At 37.5% G+C, this 25,766-nt stretch overlaps 1 protein-coding gene across 2 annotated transcripts in view; it reads left to right on the top strand.

The window, feature by feature from the left end:
• nkain2 (sodium/potassium transporting ATPase interacting 2) overlaps positions 1-25,766 on the top strand; it is a 125,023-nt gene that overhangs the window by 80,896 nt on the left and 18,361 nt on the right. For both annotated transcript variants that reach the window (XM_056765035.1, XM_056765036.1), the window contains exon 4: positions 4,822-5,022. In XM_056765035.1, the coding sequence (XP_056621013.1) occupies positions 4,822-5,022 (201 nt within the window). The remainder of the gene's footprint in view (positions 1-4,821; positions 5,023-25,766) is intronic.

Here is a 25,766-nt window from a genome sequence, read left to right as displayed (position 1 = left end):
CTAATATCAGCACAGGGTTTATTTTATGAGAAATCTCAAAATTCAAAAGCAGATTGCAAAATGTTAGGGATAGTTCACCCAAAAAGAAAAAAGTAATTATTATGATGATAAAACAAGTTTTGGACCCTTTCTTCTGTGAAACACAAAAGAAGATATTTTGAGAAATGTTTTTGTGTCCATACAATGTAGAGTCAAAGGGGGTCAATGTTGTTTGGTTATCAATGTTCTTCTGTGGTCTGCAGAAGAAATAAAGACGTAGTCTTTTAAACTTATTATCATTTATCTCACATTTTAGACTATATATTAAAATTACAGAAGTTATTTTTAACCCACACAAACAAATGTGAAATGAAAATCCTCTCTCTATATATGTATATATATATATATTTTAAAAAATGCTTCAAATATAGAATCATTTTCTAAGCATCTGAAGTTCTAATTGGTCAACGGATGCCTGGGACACTTTCACAAATATTTGCTGTTTCTGTTTCCAAGCTGTTGAGCTATATTTCCATGCTAACCTGTGAGAGTGCCAACCTCCATTAACACAAATATTGGGTTGGTGTCCATGGAGTCCATGCTTCTATTTCAGTTAGGATATTTATTGCTGACCTCCCAGAGTGTCAGTCTGCCGAGAGTAAACCCCCTTCTGAAGACAGGCAATTAAAGCCTGTGTGATGCTCCGTGTCTCTCTCAGGTCCTGTGCTCCTGTAATTACTGTGGCAACTCATCACAGGGCGGTCTGCATGCCCAGCAAATGTCCTTCTCAATGTCTTCTGATTAAAGCTATGACACAAAACACAACAGGCTCCTACATTTAGGATTTGACAGATGGTACGTTATTGCATGAAGTTGTGGAAATTGAAGTAATGGAAAAAAAAACGTTTTTGAGACCGTTTTTGAGGCATTTGTAGTACTGTGGTGGTGTGTATTCTCTGACACGTTTGTGGATGCTTGCTGCGCCTGAGATGTCAAGAAGACGTTGGATTATGGAATATGTATCGCTTATCGTCATTTTAGCGTAAACAATGTTTCTAGAAAAAAGAACACAAAATGCTCACTTTCTAAAACTTTGGCCTCTTGTAATAGGCTTAGTCTCTGTAAATAAATAAATAAATAAATAAACATTTTCCCTGCTAGTCTTAATCTACCATTTAGTTCTGGTCCAGTCCAGATATCATACTTCTAGCCTGGGGGAAATATTGCTGTAGCTGGCTTGCAAAAACCCATTTACTGATGGATAAATGATTGACAGTCATCCTGCGGCTCACTTCGCCCCATCTTGATCCCCTCCAAATGCCCTCTGATTGCTTTTTGACAAACAAACAATCTCTGATGATGGAGAATTATCCAAACGCAGCCGCTGGGTTTTATAAGCATGAATAAACAGCATCTTTAAAAAAGACTTTAAAAACAAAACTCACTGTGGTGTTTTGAGGAGTTATTGACCTCTTTCAATGACCTGAAAGAGAGGGTTCCCAGATCACGACACCATGATGTAAAGGTGTTGTGTGTGGTCGCCAGGGCATTGCTTTGCGGTTGCTAGGGAAGTCTTCGGTGCTGTAGTCATGGTAATTTGTTGTTCTACCTTGTTTCTTGTGTTAAACCATAGGGAACATTTTACAGGCCAAATTTTACCACAAATGAATATGTTCTTTTGTCCTTTGAATAAATTGGGGTTCACTACGCCAGACTTTAATTGCATTGCACAGCAAGCCTATAGAAATACTCTCACGCATAGAAGTGGAAAAACAAATATAAGTCATGACTTTTCCTTTTTATTTCTTTACATCTGAACACGTATTGGCATATTTACATTATCAACCTGCATGATGTCAGTGCACCGAGGAGATAATCTTTAAAGAATATTTTGAAAGAACAGTTCACCCAAAAATGATTTACTAACCCTCAGGTTGTTCCAAATCTGTATAGGAAAACAAACCGTTCTGGGTCACTTTTGGGGACCAATGTACATTTTCCTACTATGATCGTCAAAGGTGGCCAAGAAACCTAAATCCTAAATTAGCTCCGTCCACCATCACTCGTAGTATAGCGTGATTTATTGTGACACCATAATTCTTGTTGAACCGGCGTCACATCCATCTCCAGACATTGTCCTGACAACCCCTCGCTGTCAACCCCTCCCTCATCTAGGCCGCCCGTGTCCCCCGTCGCCGATACTCCATCCCGGACTGAAGGAGAGTAATGAAGAAGTGTTTGTCTGCGGGACCCCTGCTGCATCGCAGATTGAAATTCTGATGCGTTGAGCAGTCAGTCCTGCTATTTGACTGCTGATGGATCGCATTTATCCACTCGGCTGATGCTCATTACACCTGTTAGAGAGAGAGAGCAACAGAGCAGTAGAGTGAGGGAACATGTACACTTTATTTAGTCCTTGTCTGTCTTTCTCTTTGGAAAGAGAGAGAAAAGGCCTGTCAGACAGAATTGTGTGACTAGGCAATGAAGACTCTCTTAGCTAGGTTTGATATCAGATTCATGGAGTCTGATATAATATTAGCCAGCCTGTTATGTTTGTTTATTTCATGTTGTATAGCAATTCATCCATTCTATCAGGGGTCAAAGGTGTCGTAAACAGGTTACTGTTCTTTACCTGGTTGCATGAAAAAATTATATTTAAATTGAATTAAAGCCATGACTCATGATGTGATGTAACTGCCTTACATTCAATACATGGTTTTCTATGAACAAACAAGGCTTGCTCTTTGCATTGATACAAGTTTTAATGATCTGTGGAAATCAATTCAACTATTCAGCTTCATGGATATGTTTTCATAAGAAAGCTCCAGTTTGCATTCTGCCAAATGAGATGTGCTAGACTTCTCTAAAGAGCCAGACTCCTCTACAAGAGGGGTTTATCGAGGAACTCGAAGAGCTATTCAGCAGCTGGGGGGAAAATTTCCGAGACCTACAGTTGTGCCGCTCACGCTGAGATGGACAGTGCAGTCTGAAGCGGTGCAAAACGTCTGCCATTGGTGTGCTCTTTGAAATGGATTAAAAGTGTTTTATCACGTCACCCACACTGGCTGGGTAAACAGTAGAGCCATTTATGGAGGCTGGTGAGTGATTGATCCTCCAGCGGCCTTCAAGAAACATAATGGGGACTCTGACTCGGTCCCTCAGATGACTCACTGAAAACACAGTGGAGGCTAAACAAGAAAAGATAGAATTTATGGTTTTGGGTGAACTGTTTCTTTTAACTGTCGTTGACAGTGAAAAGATCATGAAAAGTTAACCGTAAGATTGAAAATCATCAGATATGATAAAGATAAAATGGAGAGGGAAACTTTCAATATTGTGTCCTGTGTTTCAGCTTTTTTTTTGTTGAGAAAAAGACATTAAACATATGTCAGAAATGAGACATATGAAGAGCTCAGATTTGCCAAGTATGCATTAAATGTCAATATTATTGAAGATTTCAATATTAAATCAAACATTTCTCAGATTATTTTACCTATATACCTATATACTTTGAATGTATTTTAAAGGGATACTTCACCCAAAAAATAAAATTCTGTCATCATTTACTGACCTGTACAAACCTGTATACATTTTTGGTAGATCCCCCATTTACTGCCATAGTGGGAAAAATAATTACTATGGGAGTCCATAGGGGATGAGATTTGTTAGGTTACTGACAACTTTCAAAATATCTTCTTGTGTGTCTAGCAGATGAAAGAAATTCATACATGTTTGGAACACTCTGGGGGTAAATGGTGACAGAATTTTCATTTTTGGATGAACTATACCTTTAACAGTTGTCTCAAAGAGAATTCTAAGAGAAAAAGAATGTTGACAATCAACTTTGTTTGTCTTCAGCTATGAAACTGCACTAAAAGGGCGATGAAATCATCTTTTGGTCCATTGGCTAGCTTCGACATTTTGCACAAGCACCGGATGTGTACAGTCATGTATTTGTGTCGTAGATGTGAGCTGTTTCAAAGCTTTGCATGATTTCCAAGACGATGGATTTTGTTTAAATATGTTCTCATTGCAAGCTCTCCCGTCTCAAAGCTGGTGAACAATCCCCGGCTCGTGTAACTGGCATTCAGTCAAATGACCCAGGGTGCCAGCGTGTGGATCATTAAGACTGAAATGCCACACAAAATTTGTGATTTGAGAAATGTGATTTCTGCCACCAGATTTTGGTGTCATTGTGTTTGTGTTCGACGAGACCCTTTTGACGTCTTGGAACAGCATGAGAGGCCACTCAAATCATTTTAACGATTATCAAAACAATGAAATGCGAGCGAGAGATTACATTTCCCACGTAACGCCAAGTCTGACCTCTTAAACAATGGGTGCAAGTGTAACAAAGATCAAAAACCACGAAACATCATTATTTTATAATGAACTAATTCAAGGATTCAGACATTTCTCGAGGTTAGAAGTTGATACATCTCATTTGGAGAGTTTTCTTGCCCTCTTAACTTTCAATGAGGGTGGACCGGGTTTAGCTTGAATAAAATATTCCGGAGTGCTTGTTATTTGACCTACATTGTTTCAATTCATAAGCTTGCAAACATAATTGGAGTTACTTGGTGTTACAAGAAAATCAGCTTATTGTTTTTTAAAGCCAATGCTTGCACAATGATGCATTCTTTATAAAAACCTAATATCAAATGATTTTTATCTGTATCTTGTTTATTTTTACTTGGGAAGAACTGCAGTTAGGCATTGAGCGAGATACCAAAACACGTGAAGCATGAAAAATGAAAAACTTGATTATACAACATCCATAAATGTTACACACCACAGGTGATGTTTAATAAAGTTTATCTCTGTCTGATTCTTCTCCCGCAGGACACAGACCTGATTATGACCTTTAACATCTCCATGCATCGCTCCTGGTGGATGGAGAACGGCCCAGGGTGCAGGGTGACCCCTGTGACCCCTCCTCCTTCTTGGGCACCGGAGGACCATCGCTACATCAGCATCGCCGGCTGTCTGCTAGAGTACCAGTATATTGAGGTGGTTCAGAGCTCCTTACAGATTATCCTGGCTGTGAGTACTATATAAAACCTTGTAGTGCTGGCTTGTGTACCCTTGGATTCAAATGTTTCATTTGCGGGATCTTCAGCGGCATCAGTTTTCTTTATTGTGCAGTTGATTCTGTTTGGTCTGCATTGGTCGCTGCTTTCTGTGGACAAATATTTTTATGTAATGACATCTGAATTACACAGTTAACTGGAAGTGATCGCTCTCGTTCAGACTGGTTCACATTTAACTAACATTCTTTGTGTTTGTTGGCATTTGTGATTTGGTCGTGTAAATTAGCATTATCACATTACGGTCACTTCCTGTTTACATAATACAAATATTTGTACTAATTAGTCAATATTTCACTGCAGTTTATTTGGTAAGCCGGCATGTAAAAAGTCGTATAATGTTCAGTCAGCTGTTTATTATCACAGAATGAACCCCTTCAGGGTGATACAACACCTGATCACCCCACCAGGGTTTATTTCGCAACAGGATGACACTACATTATATTACGGCTTTTATGAGGCAGTCGACAATAAAGCCAGAATACCCCTTTTTAAGCAAGCGGAAATACGTTTACTCTGCAAACAATGCCACCAGAAGCTTTTCAAAAGGCAATATAGAGTCAATGAGGGAAAAACTCAATAGCTTCAGCAATTTGGGGCGACGGGCAGTGCGACGTATTTGTTTTTGTCTACTCCAAAATGTAAGCAGTTGATTACACCAAATGTGTAAAAGGTAAACAACGAGAAAATGCTACAGGAAAAACTTGAAAACATGAGAAGCATTGAGCCGTTTGGCTGGGCTCCAATGCTGATATGGCTTGAATGAGGCTTGCTAATAGGCCCTTAGGATGCTCAGTCCTCTGAGTCTTTATTCTTTATCTCTTCCAATACCTGCAACACCTGCTACTATCTCTCTCACCCCCCAGCACCACATCCCGTCCAAGCCCCCCCCCTCCCATTGCAATCAGCATATCTAATTCAATAGTTAAGGAAAGCCTTTCTAACTTGAAAGCACCGTTTCTCTGATTACAAGCCTGTACAAAAATTTAATTTTAATACAGAGAAATTTAATTTATGGCTTTTTAAGGATAAAATCAAATCAAGATATGCCCCTATTTACTTTGTGAATATCAGTGTTTTTATTGAAAAAGATTTTTGTAACGTTCGTGTTGTTTGCTTACATGAACTTTAATCAAAATCTTGTTACTCTAAATGATTTAGCATATTTGTTGACAAACCAAAGTAGCGGGGTTAGAATCAGGACACGGCATTCGATATTTTCATGGATGTTTTAACCTAACTGTAAAATTATTATGTTAGGAATTTTTTTTAATAGATTGTATAACAGTAATAATAATAATAAGAAGAAGAATAAAATAATAATAATAACATATTATAAATATTTTTCAAAAAAATAATGTAATAATTAAAACAATATTAGTAGTAGTAGTAGTAGTAGTCATTTTCACATTACTGTTATTTTATGATTATTTTATTTTGAATAACTTTTTCAAAAAATACTTCCATTCTCATCTTTACATGAGTCAAGTCAAATTCCCCTCGAAATGTAAAGCACTATTTTAAGTTTAACAAAAAAACAGATTTTGTTATGGATTGCATCTTTAAAGAGGTAGTCCACCCAAAAACAATCTTTCATCAATTAGTCCTCCTAAAGTCGTTCCAATCCTGTATACATTTCCTTGTTTGATTGTACACAAACAACGTTGGTTGCTAACAATCTTCTAAATATCTTTCTTTGTGTTCAAAAGAACAAAAAATATATACAGATTTGGGACTTGAATTTGAGTAATTCATGACAGAATTCACTTTTGGGTGTATATTTTCTGCATATTTTTGCAATATGAAGTAGTGTTAAGACCAAGCTGCCATCTTCTCTTCATGTAGGAGAGCACTTCAGTGCAAGTATGGTATACTGGCACACATCAGCTGTAATGTCTTAGGGTCAGCGACTTTAATGTGACCACCAGAGTCACATAAAGAGCTGTAACAGCGCAGGCAGGTATCCGCTCCATTCGCCTTGCTATTTATAGACCTTCCACTGTTACGACCGACGTTCCTGCGGAGATATTATGTAGCAAAAAGTGAAAAGAAAGGTAGCCGGTTCTCTGTTAAGAAGTAGGGTCGGGTGGGAGCTTTTAGTGGCTTTGTGGGGCCTCCTCTCCAGAAACGAGAGTGAAAGCTGCCACCGGAGGAAGCTGTGGGCTGTGGGCCAGAGCTTTATGACCGTATAGACAGACATAAAGAAAACCTAGTAGATTTAGTTTCTCAGTCGTTCTCGTAATTACAGGACTAAAACCCATCAGTCTGCCCGGAATATGAGAGAATAGCAAAGCTGCTGAGGGGTTTTTAGAATGATTTCATGTAATTAAGCATGTGTGTTGATGAAACAGATTCAAGCGCCGTGCTGTGTATATTGTAATATTGATGCACACCTGGTTCCCGGAGGAGTTTTAGTCGAAGCCTGTAAACACGAGAGATTCCGCTTCCTGTTTGTTTGCATTTTACAATTGGTTACAGCGCAGGAGTTACCATGAGGAGAGACCTTTCCAGACTCAATTTCTTGCTCTTCTGAATAGACGTCTTATTTGTTTAAATGCCATATGGTGTATATTAGGCTCATTTAGATTTATGATGATTGTATCAGCGTTACATTCCTCCCGTTTTTCTGCGGAGGGATTGTTCTTTCACAGCTCTTGAGACTTAATGGACTCCATAATTGTTTTTTTCTAATATAGACAGCTCAGATGGAGGAAAAACAGACATAAATGAGTCATCTGTTAACTTTTTTATACTGTATGTATTTATAATTGCAGTAGTGGGCAAAAAAAGTATTATTTTTAGTGGTGGGCCGTTAACGCCGTTAACGCAGTGAGACTCTTATCGCGCGATAAAAAAAATGTCGCCGTTAATCTATTCTCAAAGTTGGGTTGGGAGCTGGGTGTATACTACGCAAGTTATGATGACTTTCACCTTGATATTTTAGCGCGGATGTATACCAGCTTAACTGCACTGTACGGGGTGAGAACGAGATTTTTCAACTCGCGTGATTCGCGTGATTCGCGGAAGCAGAAGCCGCCTCATCATCTCATAACCAGGGCTTCATTCGCGCGATTCGCGCAGCAAGTAGGTCTATTGGCTCTTTGCATTAACATATAAATCACTCGCGCTTGACACGCCACGTTTGGTGTGAACACAACATAACATTACTGTGAAATTACCGCATCAAACGTGACGTGCTAACATTGATGCAGCTATGAAGCCGCCGGGTTTGCTTCAGGGAATATTAATTTTTAAGAAGCTTCCCAATAGAAACATCGACTAATGTTGTTTGCACCTTGTGCAATGCGGAATTGGTTTAAAAAAAAAAAAAACTTTCTCTCAACAGGTAGTGGTCTAGCTTTAGTTGAAACCAGTAACTTTGTATTGAGATCTAATGTATTATGGCTCCTGTATGACATATCGCTTGTTGCTCCCTCACTCTTTGTAAGTCGCTTTGGAAAAAAGCGTCTGCTAAATGACTAAATGTAAATGTACTGTAGGAGCTCTTCCAGTCTCAAGTACCACCTAAACGCAAATCATCCCTTAGCTAATGCGGAAGTAAACACAAGTACATCTTATTGAACATAATTTATTTTCATCACCAATTATCATAGTAGAACAGTTTTCTCAAGCAGTTTGTGATGCATTTTGGAAACAGGAGATGAGCCCCTGGTCTAATGCGCCACCTGGCTTGAGAAACCCGTTCTCAAAGAACTACTTTTATTCATTATTTGGGTAGCACACATATTCTGAATGCCTTCGGCAGAATTCAAATGAGCCATTTTAATCTAGATTAATCTAGATTAAAAAATTAATCTATGCCCACCACTAATTATTTTATTATAAATTATCATTTATATCATGTTTATGTATTATTAAAAATTTCGTCTTGAAAACATGAATATTTATTGGTCTTTTTTTTAAAAGCTTCGCTAAATGACAATAAAAGAAACAAAATGTTATCAATTTAAACTGTCACCTGACTTTGATATGCATTTTGTTGCCTTCTTGAGAATCATGAAATGTTTGTATCTTTTGTAATAGTTGTGGATGAGTCTTTTGATTTTCCTCAGTTTAGATGGTCACTGTGAGCAAGAGTCAAATATGCAGATGCTGGAGGATCAGGAGGATTTGATGGCTCAGATCAAACAAGAAAATCTATTACAAAACATCAAATCTGACATTGATTTTTTTTAGGTAACATTGTATTGTGTTAAGAATCACGTGCGTGTGAAAACTTTTGAACTGACTAGTTTAGTTGTCATTCTGTGTAGACTGTTTGTGAACATCAGTTGAAAAATAATTGGTTCAGGGCAGTACCAAATTAAAAACAAACCTTTTTTTTCTTACATTTTCAACATTTTCCAGATTCGGCAAGGTGTTTGTAAACTTTTGACCATAACTGTATAATTTTAGTGAAGAATTTAGTGGGTAATTTTGAGTAAAATTGAGCCAGTCCTGCTAAACCTCTAGAGGAGCCACAGGTGAGATTACTTGAGTATTTTTCTCAGGAAGAAAATCCCAGAATTATTCGATTTGAGAAAACAAAAACCTTGTTTCTCTCACCATTTAATCACAGTGCTGTCTTGGAGAAGCAGGTATTAACGTTATCTTAGTTTCTTAATCCTGTGGGAAGTGTTTCTGGTGCATGTTGAAAAGTAACAAAGCACACTTTCATATACGGTGTAAGAAATATCGTCAGGGGCTGTCTGATAGTATGATGGAAACTGTTGAATTTATTGCATGTTCAATAATGCTTAGTCTTCTGAACGTAGGCACTGTTACAGTAGGACGGTGTCAGGAGAACACACGGTGCCAGAATCAATATGGAAATGATTGAATTAAGCTCTCTCTGAAGCTTTGAGAGGGACTAGACATATGTATGTGTCAACAGAACTGCTGAACGGAGTCTCACCACCGGCCGCTCAACCTTTTCTTCTCACTCCGCTCTTACACTCAGGGGGTGTAAAACAATATCAAGAGCTGAAGTTTATTGCTAGCGTTTTGTTTGTGGCGTCCCTACAGTGCTTTACAATTTGGACTGTTTCTGGAACCTTCCAAGTTAAGAAAAACATAGAGTCCTGGTTATTGCATTAGATTCTCATTTTTGTAGTTTGTCAGATTCTCATGGCAGACATTATTGCATCTTTAAAGTTTTGTGAAATGGTACATGTATTAGTTATGTTTTTTCCCAGATTCCCTCTTTTCATCTTTTTTCATTTTTAACTATACAACAGTAATAAATTTGCCGACATGAAAAAATACAATTCCTAGTTTTTTTAACCTTGCAGGAAAAAAATCCATAAAAATATGGGCTATGTTAATATAAATGAGAAACTTACCAGTACATTTTGTTTTTTCTTTAAATTTATAACAGTTTAGGAGTATTTTTTGTAATTTTACTAGCACTTGCACTACACTTTAACATAGATTTAATATAGTCAATATTATAGAACACTACTGTGTTTTTATGCGGGTGTGTCATGATTTTCAAGTTTTCTTTTTTATAAAATTAAAAAAATATTGTTTTTATTTATTAAAATCAAGTCTGCATGCAGTGATGTCACCATCTGTCTAGTAATCAAAATTACTGCAGGAAATCGCTCACAAGTTTTACGCTTCTTCTCATGTCTGCAGTTTATAGATCAATGCATGTTTCCTCACGACAGTTATGCGTTATTTTGTTGTTACTTTCATTTGATACATTTACTATTACATTGTCAGACACATAAAAAAACTGAGGTTGCATCCGAAATTGCATACTTCTTTACTATGTAGTAGGCAAAAAGCAGAAGGTGAACGAATAGTAGGTTCGAATCGTCAGTATTCATAAGAGAGAAGAGTTTTTTTACATTTTTTATATGTATATTTGCCCTTACAATATTATATATTGCTTAACAGGTTTTTTAACTCGCAGATACAACAAAATGCATGATAATTATTATAACACTTTGGCACAATTCAACTTTCTAATCACCTTTCATAAACATGTAGTTTTATGGAAAAGGAAAGAAAAGAACAGATGAGGAGAAAGTGAAAAACGAGAGCGTGTTCGGAGAACATTTGGATATCATCCATGTTAAAACATACATAAAAGAACATCACAGGAGAGATTTTCCCAGATTGCTTTTAATACTACAATAGAATGTATATACAGCAACACGTGTGTATCTATGTGAGAGACATGTGAAGTGTGAATTGGCCTGTTATTGCCGAAATTTGACTGAGAAAACACATTGCAAAATCACAGAGCTGCTGATTCCTTTAAAAAAAATTATCTTGTCAAACGTATATAGCCCTACAAGATAAAAATGATAATACATGAAAATAAAAAGCTATGAATGTGCTTTACTTGAAAAAATGTTTTGTTTACTTGTACAAAACCCATAGTAGGTAAGGTTATTAATGCAACCTGTCCCTCATCATTTAAATTGATGTGCTTGTCATTAAATCACATGCTAATCTCTTGCCCACACCTACAGTAGGTGTCAGATATGCACCTCAAATTGATGTTGCCACTCACTGTTAAAAAGAAGAATTATGTCACATGATCAGGTCAATTTGGGGGACAACGGCCGATCGCATTCAAGTCATGTATTTTGCAGGCTTCGACACGTATCTTTAAACAGAACACAAAGAATGGCCTTCTCAGCTGCCATAGTTCAACTCTGCATCATCACACAGGGTGTTCACCACCGTTTCCGTTGAATTTTTTTACTGGGTTGAACCCATTTCCGTTAAAGGCGTTTACATGCAACATGAAGTCAGGGTAACGGGCAAAAAACCTGTGCACGCATGCAGTAACGTTACATGAAACTGCGCCACTTATTCGCTTAGAAAAAGCAGATTACATATTAAAACCGCAGCTCATGTTTATTTTGGGATAGCGCATTTGAGTTTATTTTATGATAACGCTCTGCTCATTTTACATTATTGTCTACATAATAAGTTTTTGTTTGATTTATTGAAAGGATTATTCTATCACAAGGTTGCTGTGGAGCGTGTCTGCGATTAAATAAACGTCACTTAAATTGGTTTATTCATAACACTTACCAAATCAGTGAGATCGTCATTGCACAGGCATTAATTCATCAAGAGCCGCTTTGTGTTTCTTTGTCTTGTCACTTGTGTACCACATGACCTGAGATGCTCATTCAAAATGTGCTTTATTCTTAAGCCTTCAACAAAGACATAATTGGAGATATAAATATATTTCAATGTTGTTCTGTTCTTCACACTGTGTTTCATTATATCACAGATTATAGAAGTGTTCGCCGCTGTGTGGACGCACAGACAACATTTTCGATCTTCCCCTCAAGCTCCCAGATACATAATGATCCCCTTTGTTCCCCACATACGAATCAGGGTGTAGAAAAATGGACTCGTTCATTATTTTCTCCTAAAGCGAATGAGTGGCTCTTTGATCGGTTAACTATGGAGACAACCACTCTCTCTTTCATTTCATCTGGCAGACAAGAACACAATTGATCAGCAAATTTCACTTGTCCTTACCACCCTTTAAACACGGCGGCTTGACGGCACGCGGTGCGTAATTTCTTATCTCATATTTATTAATGAAAATAACCCGGGGGTTAATTCGATTCTGTAATATGGAGACGGATGCGGCTCGTTGAAAAGGCGTTGATGTGAACCGCAGTAATGACGGCTAGGTCCTTTCTTCCGCAGAGGCGCCGATAATTACGTGGATTACAGAGGAGGCATCTGGGAAACAGTCCTGTCATTTCCCCGCTAGCCAGCCGCTCCGCCTCTTCCAAACGGCACCTGCAGTAAGCTCGGAGACGCATCTTCGGCCCCCAGTCATAGAAACAGCGTTGCACCTTCACTTAATGAGCTTTTTCTCCCAGCCGAATGGATTCGAAGCCTTCGACCATTCATTTAGGGTACGAGCAGCTCAGCCATTAGTAAGCCTGCAAGCATCATTGCACAGTAAGAGAGCGTCAGTCTGAAAGTAATTAAGTAGAGTCGTGTGATGATAATAAAAGACTTGTGGCGCTAGCTAATAACGAAATCTTACAATGATCTTTTCGTGGTAATCCTCTATTCTCTCTCTTTCTCTTTATCTGTGCTGTTTGTCTCTTTTCTTGTCTGTCGGCACTCTCTCGGTTTCGTGATTTCGGGCTGCGTTTCTAAGCAATCTCATAAAGCTGTAATCCTCAACAGCTGGGTAGATGACTCCAGGGTCGGCTTTGAATAATTCTTTTACGACCTCTTAACTCTGAGGCACTACAGAATAAATACAATGAGCATACAAATGGAGTGAAGGAGGGAGGAATAGAGTTGCTTTGGGTTTTAGACACGTGATGTGTCCAGCGGGTACAGTAGATGCTCTGAACCAAACCTTATGTTTCTATAGGCAGTAATGCTTTCAGATAAAACGTTTTCTCCAGATAAGAATTTTCCCTCTTTAAAGGCCCTTGTGTCATTCCAAACGTGTATGTGACACTTTCTTCTCCAGAACAGAAAAGAAGATAGTTTGAAAAACGTCTAAAGTAAGGGAAGTCCATGGGGGCCAATGTTGTTTGGTTTACTACATTCTTCAAAATATCTTCTTTTGTGTTCTGTAGAAGAAATAGGCATAGAGGAGTCATTGAAAAATCATCATTTGGATTAACGTGAGGGTGAGTAAATGATGAAAGAATTCACATTTATTAATTAAAGGTGAACTGTCCCTTTAAGAAAATTGGCCATGTTTTAATTATAGTAAAAGTGTACCAACCATATTTTTTTGGTGGATTGCTTTTCTTTTTTTTTTACTACAATAAACCAAAAAACAAGGATACTAGAGTTAAACCATGGTTAATTTAAACAAGACACACGCCACCAGGGGAGAGTTTCATTTCTTCTGTCCTTTGGAAGAAACAGATACACATGTAAACGCCCATAGCATCTAAGGGCACGCTTTTTGAGAAATGCATTGTGGGAAAGGTTGCAGCAAAATGAAGAGAGGGGAAAGAGCACTGATGGTGGGATAACACTTCCCATCTGTGATTAATGCTCTTCCCTTCACCTCCTGCCCCGCGTACTCGTGAGGTCTGTGGTGTTGCTATCCAACACTGTCTGCGGCCCGAGCACAGTTGCACAAGACGTCCCTGTGTCATGTGCAGAAAATAGGACTCGCCTAAAACAAAACCTTTGGCGAACGCAAAGCAAATGTACCGAAAAGGCATGCGTTTACCTGACATTCAGAACCTTCCACTACAGAAATCCTTAGTGAGGCTTAGCTGAATGGCTGGCTCCTATTTATTTTTGAGAGGACACCTCTGGGGCATTTGAGGAAATTGTTCCTGGGCAGATTTCTCCTTCTCGGTGAAGGAGAGAGAGTTTGCTGCCAATTGAATGAGTCCTGATCTCTCTCTCTCTCTCTCTCTCTCTCTCTCTCACACACACACACACACACACACACACAGTCAAGGGGGCTCTCTCATATGCATGGGTGCATTAGAAAATGAGCTGTGTAGAGGAGCAGTGATGTCACACAGCCCTGGGATTTGCCTGACCATGAACAGTCTTTGTAACCAATGGAAGGACTTCCATTGGCCAGGATAGTCGTGAAGACATGCGCTTAGCTGCCGAAAACATTTAGCACTGAATAATAAGGCTTTATTAAGTCCTTTTGAGCTGCCTACCAATATGCCATTTTTGGAATTGCATCCATGAATGTTGGTTTAAAACCGCACGCAGCCGTCCCACACGTAATCTACACCCACAGAACTCTGTTAAGGTTTGTAGATTTCTGCAGAATTTCATGCTGAATTTTACCAGCCAAAAGAAAGAATGGAAAGATTTTGCGTTAAGTCAGCATTTCTATGTGTATTGAGGGCATTCATTCCAGTTTCTTTTAAATTTTTGCAAAAGGAAATACAGGGAGTTACAAAAGTTGTTGAAAGCACATTAATATTGTTCATATTTTCAGTCGCAGAAACATTTGGCCATTTATGACATAGGCATGTGTTTAGGTAAAATTATCATTTTTTGTTTCATATTGTACACTACATTTACATTTAGTCATTAAGCAGGGAGTTTTTAGTTCAGGGAGCAATAAGCGATATGTCACACAGGAGCAATAATACAATAGGTGCTAATACAATACTACTAACAATATTTCTCTCAAATTTCAAATAAAACTATTGGTTCTATTTGCATTTATTTGCTGAAAATAAACTGGACAAACAGATCAAAATAACAGAAAAGATGCTGTGTATTTTTTCACACCTCATATACTGCAAAGAAAACAAGTTCGTATTCACTTTTGACAAACAGAACAGAAATATTTGTACATGTATTTAGGAAAGGTTCAAAAATGTATCGCAGTTTTAATGTGTCTGGTCATGCTGCCAGTCTTTCAGTGCTGTTGGATGACTTTGTCACTCCTAAAATCTGATTTTGTTGTAATTCAACAGACACTGGACCGGAACTGCCACAAAACATATAGAAATGCTGATTTAATTCTTTTTCCGCAGCTGTATTTGCAGTGTGTGAGGTCCGAAAACATTGCGTCTGTTATTTTGACCAGTTTGTCTTTATATGTCATTTATATTACAGAGGTTGATACTAAGCGCTTCGGCTGAACCAAGCATGCTGAACGTGAGAATTTCACACGATAATATAAGCTGTGTGAGCGCTGCACGTCTCGTACCTCTACCTGAACCGTCATAGCTGTGTTGGGTGACATATGCTCACAGAAATCTCTCTCTCATTGTCAACACCCGGTCTTTGTTCCCATGGCTCTAACAGACCTCCACCGAGATGACTGGGTCCTGCCGGGGTTGCTTTCGATGTCTTCTGACAGCTGGTGGAATTTGAGTCACAGTTTTTTTTCCATGCCGGTTGTAACCAGCGCTGTTCTTAACACAAAGGTCCATCACATCAGGTTAATGAATGATGCTGTTATAGCTTCTGGTGGGCTCCTATAAACCGTTATCCTAATCACACTGGCATTGTTTAATTCTTGTAGTGTTTGTTGGGCTGTGCATCTCAAAATTATATATATATATATATATATATATATATATATATATACATTCCATTCCATTTTCTACTGCTTATATATATACATATATATATAAATATATATATATATAACATGTATCTTATAAATAACAATAATATTTATTAATTTTTATATAGAAAGATAGATTGGCAGTTGCTAACACTTAAATATTACTTTGCCACCAAACCTTAAGTTTCTCTAGACAGAACTACTTATAGATAAAACATTTTCTCCAGATAAGAATTTTCACCAATTAAAGGCCCTCATGTCATTCCAAACGAGTATGACACTTTCTTCTCCAGAACACAAAAGAAGATAGTTTGAGAAATTTCTCAGTGGTTTGTGTTAATACTACTATACCAACTACTTTAAATCAACGAAATCTATAATCTAAATGTTCATGATGTTGAATAATTTAATATTTTATTATCTTTAACTAATCATTAAACAGATAATGGTAATATTTAAAGGGTTTGTTTTTATCAAAAAATATATACTATTTACCAAATATATTTATATTTTATATTTATAAACATGTATTTTAATTAGCAAGATATTATTAAAGAGGCCTCATTAAGATCGTTGGTATAATTTTAATGTGTTTTTTATATTATATATTTTTTACAAAACCATCACAAATGTATTGGGAAAATTTCAAGGGTTTGTTTACCCAAAAATAACATATGACATATATTATAACATTTTATAAGTAATAATTGTAATCAACCAAGTGGGAGAGGATCGGGAATGCCTTCGTAAGCTTATAAAGGAGCATCATCACCAAACCTTCCTTTTTTTGCTTGAAAAGAGGCGAAATATTCCTATTATAAGCTAAAAGCAACAGTCTTTGAAAGCCATAAGGGATTTGAACGACATGATGTGAGTGGGTAAATAATGACTTTTTTGGATGAACTATTCCTTTAATATATCACATATAGCTTGTGAGTATGTACTTCAGTCCAGTGTAGAGAAGAGATTAAACAAATGAGTTTGCTCAATGAGATTTTCCTCAATTTCTCATGCCTCCGCCAAAAGCAGTTTGTATATTTGCCCTATTAATAGTCCCGCTTTTGGGTTTTATGTACTCTTTTCCATATTAAGCCTGTTGATTGAGCGCTAGAATTTGCATAACCCCCGTGTGCTAACAATTCTCCCTGCGCTCTGTTGCTAAGATGCACAGAGGGACTTACTCCAGTCGCTCAGATTTAATACAGCGTTCTCCGGATGATTGCTTGGGATTCCTGCCTCAGACATTAATTTCAACAGCTGAACCTGGCCGTGTCTCGCCTTGAACCGTTCATTCCGACAGCCGTTGTTCTGAGACGTTTGTGGGAACGATAAGAAAGAGAAGGCACATTGAGTGGCAGCTTTGTGAGGAAAATGGCTGGCTAAAAAACAAGGATTTGAATGAAATCATTGCAGAAAGGTTTCAGGGATTGTTGCAGCAAACTTAAATGGAGTAGGTCTGGCATGGCTGTCTTTAATGTTTTTAACATTTTTTTCTAAATCTCAATTTTTCTGACATCTCTGATTTTAAACGTTATTCATTTTAAATCAAATTACAATATGGGAAGGATAATGAAAATTTTAAGTCAAACTTGGCAATTGCTTTTCGTGAAAAAGATTCAGTTTGCCATTCCTAGTTTTTTAGTGCCATGAGTGAACTATATAAAGTTTTACACTATTTTTTGATTATCGATCATTTGTACTTATTCTGTCTCTCTTTAGGTATAAAACTATTTAAAGACCTTAAAAATGACACTTTAGGCATTCTACAGAAGTGACTGTCCCTTTACATATATATTGAAAAACACAAAGCATTTCAAAGCTGTCAGTCCTTGAACGATTACTGGAAGGCCAAGAGAAGAAAAGGTAACTGTTTTGACAAAACATAACACCCACAGGAAAGAAAAAATCAATGGACCTCATTACATGTTGATCCCTCAAGACCTTCATGAAAAACCTGTTGCCACAGCCAATTGCATCTCTGGTCTTAATTTGGTGGCGAGAGCGAGTCTTGCCTGGCTGATGCCAGTTCTCTCCAGTGCTCTGTCAACACTGGGCAGAACTCCCTGGTGATCTTATTCAAAGTCTATTTTTGTTTCTTTTCATTCAGTAGTTGAACCTCTTTTTTACGTCTGTTTTTTTCTGTTGGAGTGAGTAACGTGGTGGGCTGCGGTTGAGTGACAGGAGGTCTGATATCTTCAGCGAGCGTCTCATCTGATAAGTCTGAGAAATCGGCGACTGGAGTTTGAATGGCAGAACCCTGTTCCTCAAACATCACAGGCTGCACACGTTACAAGTCGACGAGAGTTGGTTTATTCTGTCTGCAGTGATGATAAAGGGTTTCTTCCATGTGCCGTAACAGTCAGTAAAGATCTACTCACTGGAACAGAATATGTGAGAAATTGAATTGCTTGTATTTCAGACATATAAACAGTAGGATGTAGTAGCAATGCATTTATGCATCAGAATAAATTGATCTGAAAAAAAGAAACTTGAATGCATTGATTACAGAATTAATATTGAATTTAGCTTTTTTATCTGTATAATATATGTTTGTGTATAGGGGCCAAAGGTTACATTTAATACTTCTATTAAAGCAAAAGTTTAAAATTCTATTAAACCATAAAAACAAAGTTTTACGTACAAAATACACAAATCTCTTGGTATTTTATTGACAAAGTTATTTTCAAAAAGGCATAGCGCAAAAAAGCACATCCTCACATGTAGAACAATATGGGATTACATGTGCAACATGTGGTGATACGGTATTAACATGTGCAACAAATGGAAATTCATGTGGTTTTTCTACAAGGCAAATCTGTTTTTAAAACTCATAGGAAATAAGGCATATATTGACTACAAAAGGTCTTATTGTAATAATATTTGTTCATCCTTTCTTGGTTTTGATTAAAGAAGACATTCTCTCGGGTCTTGACTCAATAATCTGATTTCATTTTCTTTTGCCAATACTCCTGAAATTCTTCTCAAAGATAAGCTTCAGTTTACAGCTGTGCAACATTAATTCAAAGTTTTTTATTCTTCTTTAATAATATATAGGCCTGTCAGGAGATCAGACTTTCTCTACACCAAAATAATTCATAATCACCATGACTGTTATTATCGCAACATCTATAGCCTTGTTTTTAAAAGATGTAAATGACAAATTCCTCTTTAATTCCTGTCATGTAATTTCTTTGTCTTTCATTTGGTCATTGGCTTTCCTGTAGCTCAGTGGTAAGAGCATTGAGTTAACATCGCAAGGTTGTGGGTTCGATCCCAAGGGATTGCAAATACCTATGTAAAATGTATAGGATAAAGCAATGTAAGTCGCTTTGGATAAAAGCATCTGCCAAATGCCTAAATGTAAATGCAATGAGTCACAAAACAAATACAAATATATGCAGGCAGAGGGACCGTTTTGTAACTCTCAAGAAAACATTTTGATTGGGTGCGCTTACAATATTGCGATATGTATAGAATTAGCATGATATCCATATTTGTGGGATTTAGTGTCACAGTTATTTATATTGTGACAACCCAAATAATATATTTAAATAAATAAACAAATACATACATTTCAACAAGTTGGATATCACTTTTGGCCACAACTGGATGTCTATATGTTTACAAATATAATCTGACTGTGACCATCATAAAAAAGTCTTATTTTCAAGTCTGCTCTTCTGCTGTGTCTTAAGCCAATTTCAATGTGCTAACCATGACATACACAACACAGTAGGTGTTGTCAGACCAAAACCCACTACTGTCCGTCGTAGTTTTTAGGGAGGGAAGCAATTCCTGCCTAGCGTGTGTTATGACAGATTTTCTTCATTCTGCATTTGTGAGCATTTGTCATACCAGGTCTAAACCTTGGCTATCACTTCTCTGTGCATTTTAAAGCCCCCGTCACACTACATCAAACCGCCCCAATGCCTGCGGGTTTCGTCTTTAAATTCTGTATCTGTCTCTGTGTTTGTCAGTATAGAACCTTTCGCTAAACCGGTTATGCTCTGGCAGGAAAGAAAATATCTCCGGTGTGTTATAAAATTGCCATTACTGATGGAGGTCACCGAAGCAATTATCCAGGAGTCGTTGAGGCTTTGCTCTGAGCGCTGCCCGACCTCTCGATCTCAGCTGGACACCTGCCCACCGCCTATCTCTCTCCTTTTGCAATACGAGCGCAAACACGTCAGGAGACCAAAAGGTCCGCAAGCCGTGATGTCAAATTCCATGTGCGCAAATTCTCCCTTCTGCTCCATTCATAAGCCCAAGGTTATGATATCTGAGTGTTTATGCAGTCCGTACTGAGGTCACAATGTAGCAGCATCAATGGACGTTTTTGATTCTTTGTACACTATCTAAAAATACAAAGTGTTTAGACTCTTGGCCGTTCATGCCAGGCAGTGTGCAGAGAAGGTACTCAAACATTATTTTGTCAAGATCAATGAGATGTCTGAATTTATTACAGTAAACAAAGAACAATTAAGCTCTTTACTCAGAGAGAGGGGTTTTACGACAGACGATCAATCCAGCACTGAGCTCAGAGCTTAAGGCTGCATTATGAATTAACATCAAGTGAAAGAGAAGTGTCTAAAGACTAGTTAAAGTGGTAGTTCACTCAAAAATAAAAATACTGTCATCATTTGTACCCCCTCATGTCATTCAAAATCTGTATATGATACACGTGAAAGTCAATGGGAGTCAATGTTGTTTTGTTAACCAATATTTTCCAAAGTTTCATCTTTGTGTTCTACGGATGAAAGAAAGTTATACAGGTTTGGTATGAGGGTGAGTAAATGATGAAAAAATATACATTATTTTGGGTGAACTATCCCTTTAAATTAAGATTTGATTAAGAATTTTTAAATTAAGTTTTTTTTCATGTGTATTTGAACCAATGGCAGACCAGAGGCCTGAGGTACTTTTTGTCACAATTCCTAATGCACACCTCAAATTTTTATTACATTTTAAAATTATAAACTAAACTAGACACACTTTAAAGATGAAATCTCTTTGAAGTTTTATACATTAGGCACCTGCTTTTCGTAAAACACACAATACTGAAGTTACTTGTTTCCTATAAAAAAATGCTATAATCTTGTGTAAAAAAAAAAACGAAGATCATTCTATTACAGCGCTGTTGCATCAAAACATACTGTATTTCAATAATGACAATCTAATGAAAATCATCACAGAGAAGTTGACAATAATGAGGAAATTAAATGAAAACAGCTGGACACATTACAGTAATGAAAATTTGGGGAGAGGTGCCTAATAGTTTATTATACAAATATTATGCCACAATAAACAAAACTAATAGTCCAATAATAGGCTTAAAGGTCCATTGTATAAAATTTTGTGTCATCTAGTGGTGAGATTGCGAATTGCAACCAACGGCACACTCCACCCCTCCCTTTCAAAGCTCTACGGCGACTGACACAGAACGAAGATGTCATCATGTTTACGCTTCTTTGCCGATGGAGATAACATATTTACGAAACGCGCTATGTATGGAAATTTATCTGAGATATAAATTCTTTTTTTGTGAAGAAAGTAGTTGGATTTATTAACATTTACATTTAAAACAAGAAAAATATACAAGGTCGGTTTTACCTTTGTCTTTAAGGGATAGTTTTCCCTAAAATAAAAATTCAGTCATCATTTATTCAGGTGTATAAATGACTTTTTTTTCCGATGAACACAGAGAAAGATATTTGGAAGAATGTTAGTAATTTCCAGTTCCTGGACATCATTGACAATAGTAGGAAGAATTAAATGGTAGTCAAAGTTGCCCGGGGACTCTTTGTTTTCCTAAATTCTTCAAAATATCTCATTATGTTTATTTTTTCCTACTATGGTAGTGGATGACATCCCAGAACTGAAAATTGCTAACATTCCTCCAAATATCTTTCTCTGTGTTCATTGGACCAACAAAATGTATACAGCTTTGAAACAACCTGTGGGTGAATAAATAATGACAGATTTTTCATTTGAACTAAAAAAATCTTTTTGCTTGTTTTAAACAGAGACATACTTAATTTATTTCCTTTAATATAACAAGACCAAATATCTAATGTCACTTTCTGTGTCAAGAAATCAGTTTTTTGCAGTGAATCCTTTCATTTTTTTATTTGTTCGTGTTGGAAAGTTCAAAGGTGTGATTTGATCATTTTCTCCTCTCCTGCCCGAGCAGGTTCTGTGTGGCACATGTTTAGATTTCATCTTCTCCAGCAGATTCCTTGTAAGTCTGTGTTGTGTACAGATCGTTGTTGTCTAACAGAAGGCTTCGGTTCTAGCATGTTATAGAGAAGCTTATCCCCTCTGGCTAAGTGCCTCCTCAATTGTGAAAGTAGAAAATTGGGTGTGATGTGTTGTTTGGAAATCAAAGCTGTTGCTGTGAAAGTGAAGGCTTTACTCCCTTTTTTGTTATCCTTCCCCACGGACGCAGTCAAATTTTGCCAATCGTCAACAAAACCAAAAATTCTTGGCATGTAGCACTGGCTCACACATTGTTGCCCTTTAGAAAAATATTGTCAGCGATAGAGAAACTAGGTGCTTGAAGTCTATTAGCAGTGATTTCTAAAGAAATTACTAAAACATGTGGAAGAAGGTGCAAAAGCGTTCAGATGCACTTTTGGCATTGGCCTTGCACAAAGGGTGTCAAAAGCTCATTTCCGCTGGCGATGCAGCCTCGTATCAGAGGAGGTGTCACCCTGTGTCATGAACATGGACTTTTTCATTTAGCTCTCCCACCTTGGAGACCCCTGTTTATCATACCGGTTCAAGCTTTTTGCTTTAGTATGAATGTTTGTTAAAAAGGAAATTCAGTCTGTGCCTATTATATTAAACAGGCAACCTTGTTATGCATATTTAACAGGAGAGTTTAGAAAGATAAAAAGAGAGAGAGAGAGAGAGAGATGCATACTAAAACTGGAAAGCACCCAGCCGACGAACAGTAATCTATTGGATGGAGATGCATTTTGGCACAGACGTCTGGTCTGGTGGAGACTCTCTCTGCTTTATCTGGCAGTTTAGTGTTTGCCTGGAGATTTTAAGATCTTTGATTCTTGGTTACTCATATTTGATATGTATCAGTGGCAATGGCCCTGAAAATATCCGTTATGATCACCCCATTGCACATTACTTATTCTATAATCCAATATTTGACTATTCGTTTTTGTCGTCATGTTAATCCGGAAATACTTTTTGGTTACATAGTAATACCGTGTTTTTACATATACCATGGTATACTTATTTTCCAGCCATTGCAAAGACCAAATGATCTACGCTGTGCTATGCACACATCTTACTGTATGTTAACAGTTGACTTTTTTGTGCTATTTTACTTTATCTGTTAAATTTAAGGAAGAACATCTGCGACAAAGTTGACACAATAAAACATAACCGCTCTTTAAGATTTATGAGCCGTGAAACAGCAGCCTCTGCGCAATAAAAAATTTAGTCTGGGCAACTTGTCCTTTGATAACATTTTTATACGTTTACACTAGAATCATTTGTTTCATCTTACCGCCAAACATTTCTCAAAAAATTAAATCGCTTCTGCCTTCTTTGCAAATCCAGCATGCCACCTTTTTACAAAATGACACTTAAGTCGCTAAAAACTCCATAAAGCACCGTGTAACCATGATTAAAGTTGTAATAGGTTCATTTAGCATTGCTAACAAGACTTCTCTGTGTTAGCTCCGAGCTATGCCGTGGCCTTACCCGCACTAATGTACTGCGTCTAATTCGTATTAAGAGCCAGGTGGACCAGGCCCAAGGAGGTCAACGCTGAAATGAGTTTCTTCTGAGCGCTAAAAGGTGGCAAGGGGGATATTGCATTTAGGTCAAAAAGTGACTTTCCAAAACCATAAGGACTAAGTCATGTGTAATGTGATTTGTAACACATTAACCGTGTTGCCTGAAATTGGAAATACCGCATTATTAATTTTAGTGTCGCTGAATTGGAAAAGAGGCTTTGAATGTTTAATTGTTTTACTCCTTTGGCAGTTTTTGTTCTAAGGCGGTTGGTGGCACAGTAAGAAGGTCAAAGATGACATGTCTATTATTGCTGTAGCCTACAGCGGAGACCCAATTAAAACATGCTTTCAAGTGAACTAGCATTAAAGTGTGATGAAATCGCATGTAGCTTCTCTAATGAGGCGGGCTTGCAAATTGCGTTGTTGCGTTTTGTGCGTTATACGCTTGTATTATAGATTTTGAAATATCCTTAAGATATGATAATGGTGCCAATGCAAAACTACTCTAGTGCTACAGGGTTGATAGGGTATTCTGGGTGGTTGCTAGGCTGTTACTACTCGGTTGCTATGGTGTTCTGATGGGGTTTCTGCTGTACTGTAGGTGATCATTCACCAAGACTATCAATAGTTGGATGCCTATGCCTAGATATGCTTTTCTGTAGCTCAGTGGTAAGAGGATTGCGTTAACAACGCAAAGTCGTGGGTTCGATCAAACATACTTAGAAACAAATGCCTTGGATAATGTAATGTAAGTCGCTTTGGATAAAGGCGTCTGCAAAGTGCATGTAAATGTAGATATGACCTCCAGGTCTGTGAGATTTTTGCATGCTAGGTAGTTTGTAGTTCTCAATAAATATAATTGTTAAAAAATCACAAATAAATGAGGATATATTATATCAAGCATGCACCAAAGTTTAATACTAGGGGGCTGTACTTTGGTTTCATTCATTTTATTTAATTGTAATGCTCTATAAGTTTTGATTGTCTAAAAATTATGGAACGCAAACGCAGCCATATTTGCGATGTCACAACTGCTCACGAGAATAAACGAGGCGGCTAATTCATATTAATTCCTGCAATGTGAATCGTTGAAAAATGCACGATTGTATAAAAAATGTCCCTCCTCTAACCACACCCCCACACCTAATGTCAGTGGTGCCAAAGTAAATCCTACGAATACGTACAAGTAAGATCGTATGAATTCATGTGAATTAGCTACCTAGTAAAATAGTTACAAATTCCCATGAGATTATGTTTGCTTTACTGAAAAACAGTTTGACTCATGACCCATAAAAACACATCACTTCCTCGCTCACCCCATAAACACCCAGAAGGCCATCTTATTAGCATTTTTTCATGTCAGCTCTCTGCTTTTCACAGGAACGAACCGTTTTCCTTTCAGCAATAATCTCGCAAAAATTTAAAGATTCACCCTTGATTTGCGCCATAAAACAAAACCCAACTCGCCCCCGGATAAGTGTTTGCACTTGGAAAATTGCAAAGACGTTGCTGCGTCTGGACATGGGTGGTTGTTGGCATGTTAAGTAGCTCACTGGCGCAGTCTATAAATGCCAGGAGTGAGCGGCCCACCTGGAGAGAGGCCCAGCGGCTGAGAAAGAACTCAAGGACATGTGAATTAGTCCAAGCCGCCAGGAGTGAGAACACAGTTTGAGGCAGAAAAGAGCGCTGGCATGGAAATGGGTTGAGTGATGTTCCCTCAACATCATGAACATTTTTTGAACCAGGTGATTTTGCACAGAACAAGGTAAAGTAGGTAATGCAAGTAAATCTAAGAGCAGTGCTTGATGAAAGTGATTCTCCTCAGGAGAGACGAAAGTTTCAAAGAAACACAACTTAAATAATTCACCTGCTGTTAGTACCTCCCTCAGACAAAAACACAATTCATGAAGCCATCAACATTGA

The sequence above is a fragment of the Triplophysa dalaica genome, chromosome 13, assembly GCF_015846415.1.
Source record: "Triplophysa dalaica isolate WHDGS20190420 chromosome 13, ASM1584641v1, whole genome shotgun sequence".
Taxonomy (NCBI): domain Eukaryota; kingdom Metazoa; phylum Chordata; class Actinopteri; order Cypriniformes; family Nemacheilidae; genus Triplophysa; species Triplophysa dalaica.
Note: the sequence above shows the minus strand (reverse complement) of the source record. Positions and strands in the feature narration are given on the sequence as shown.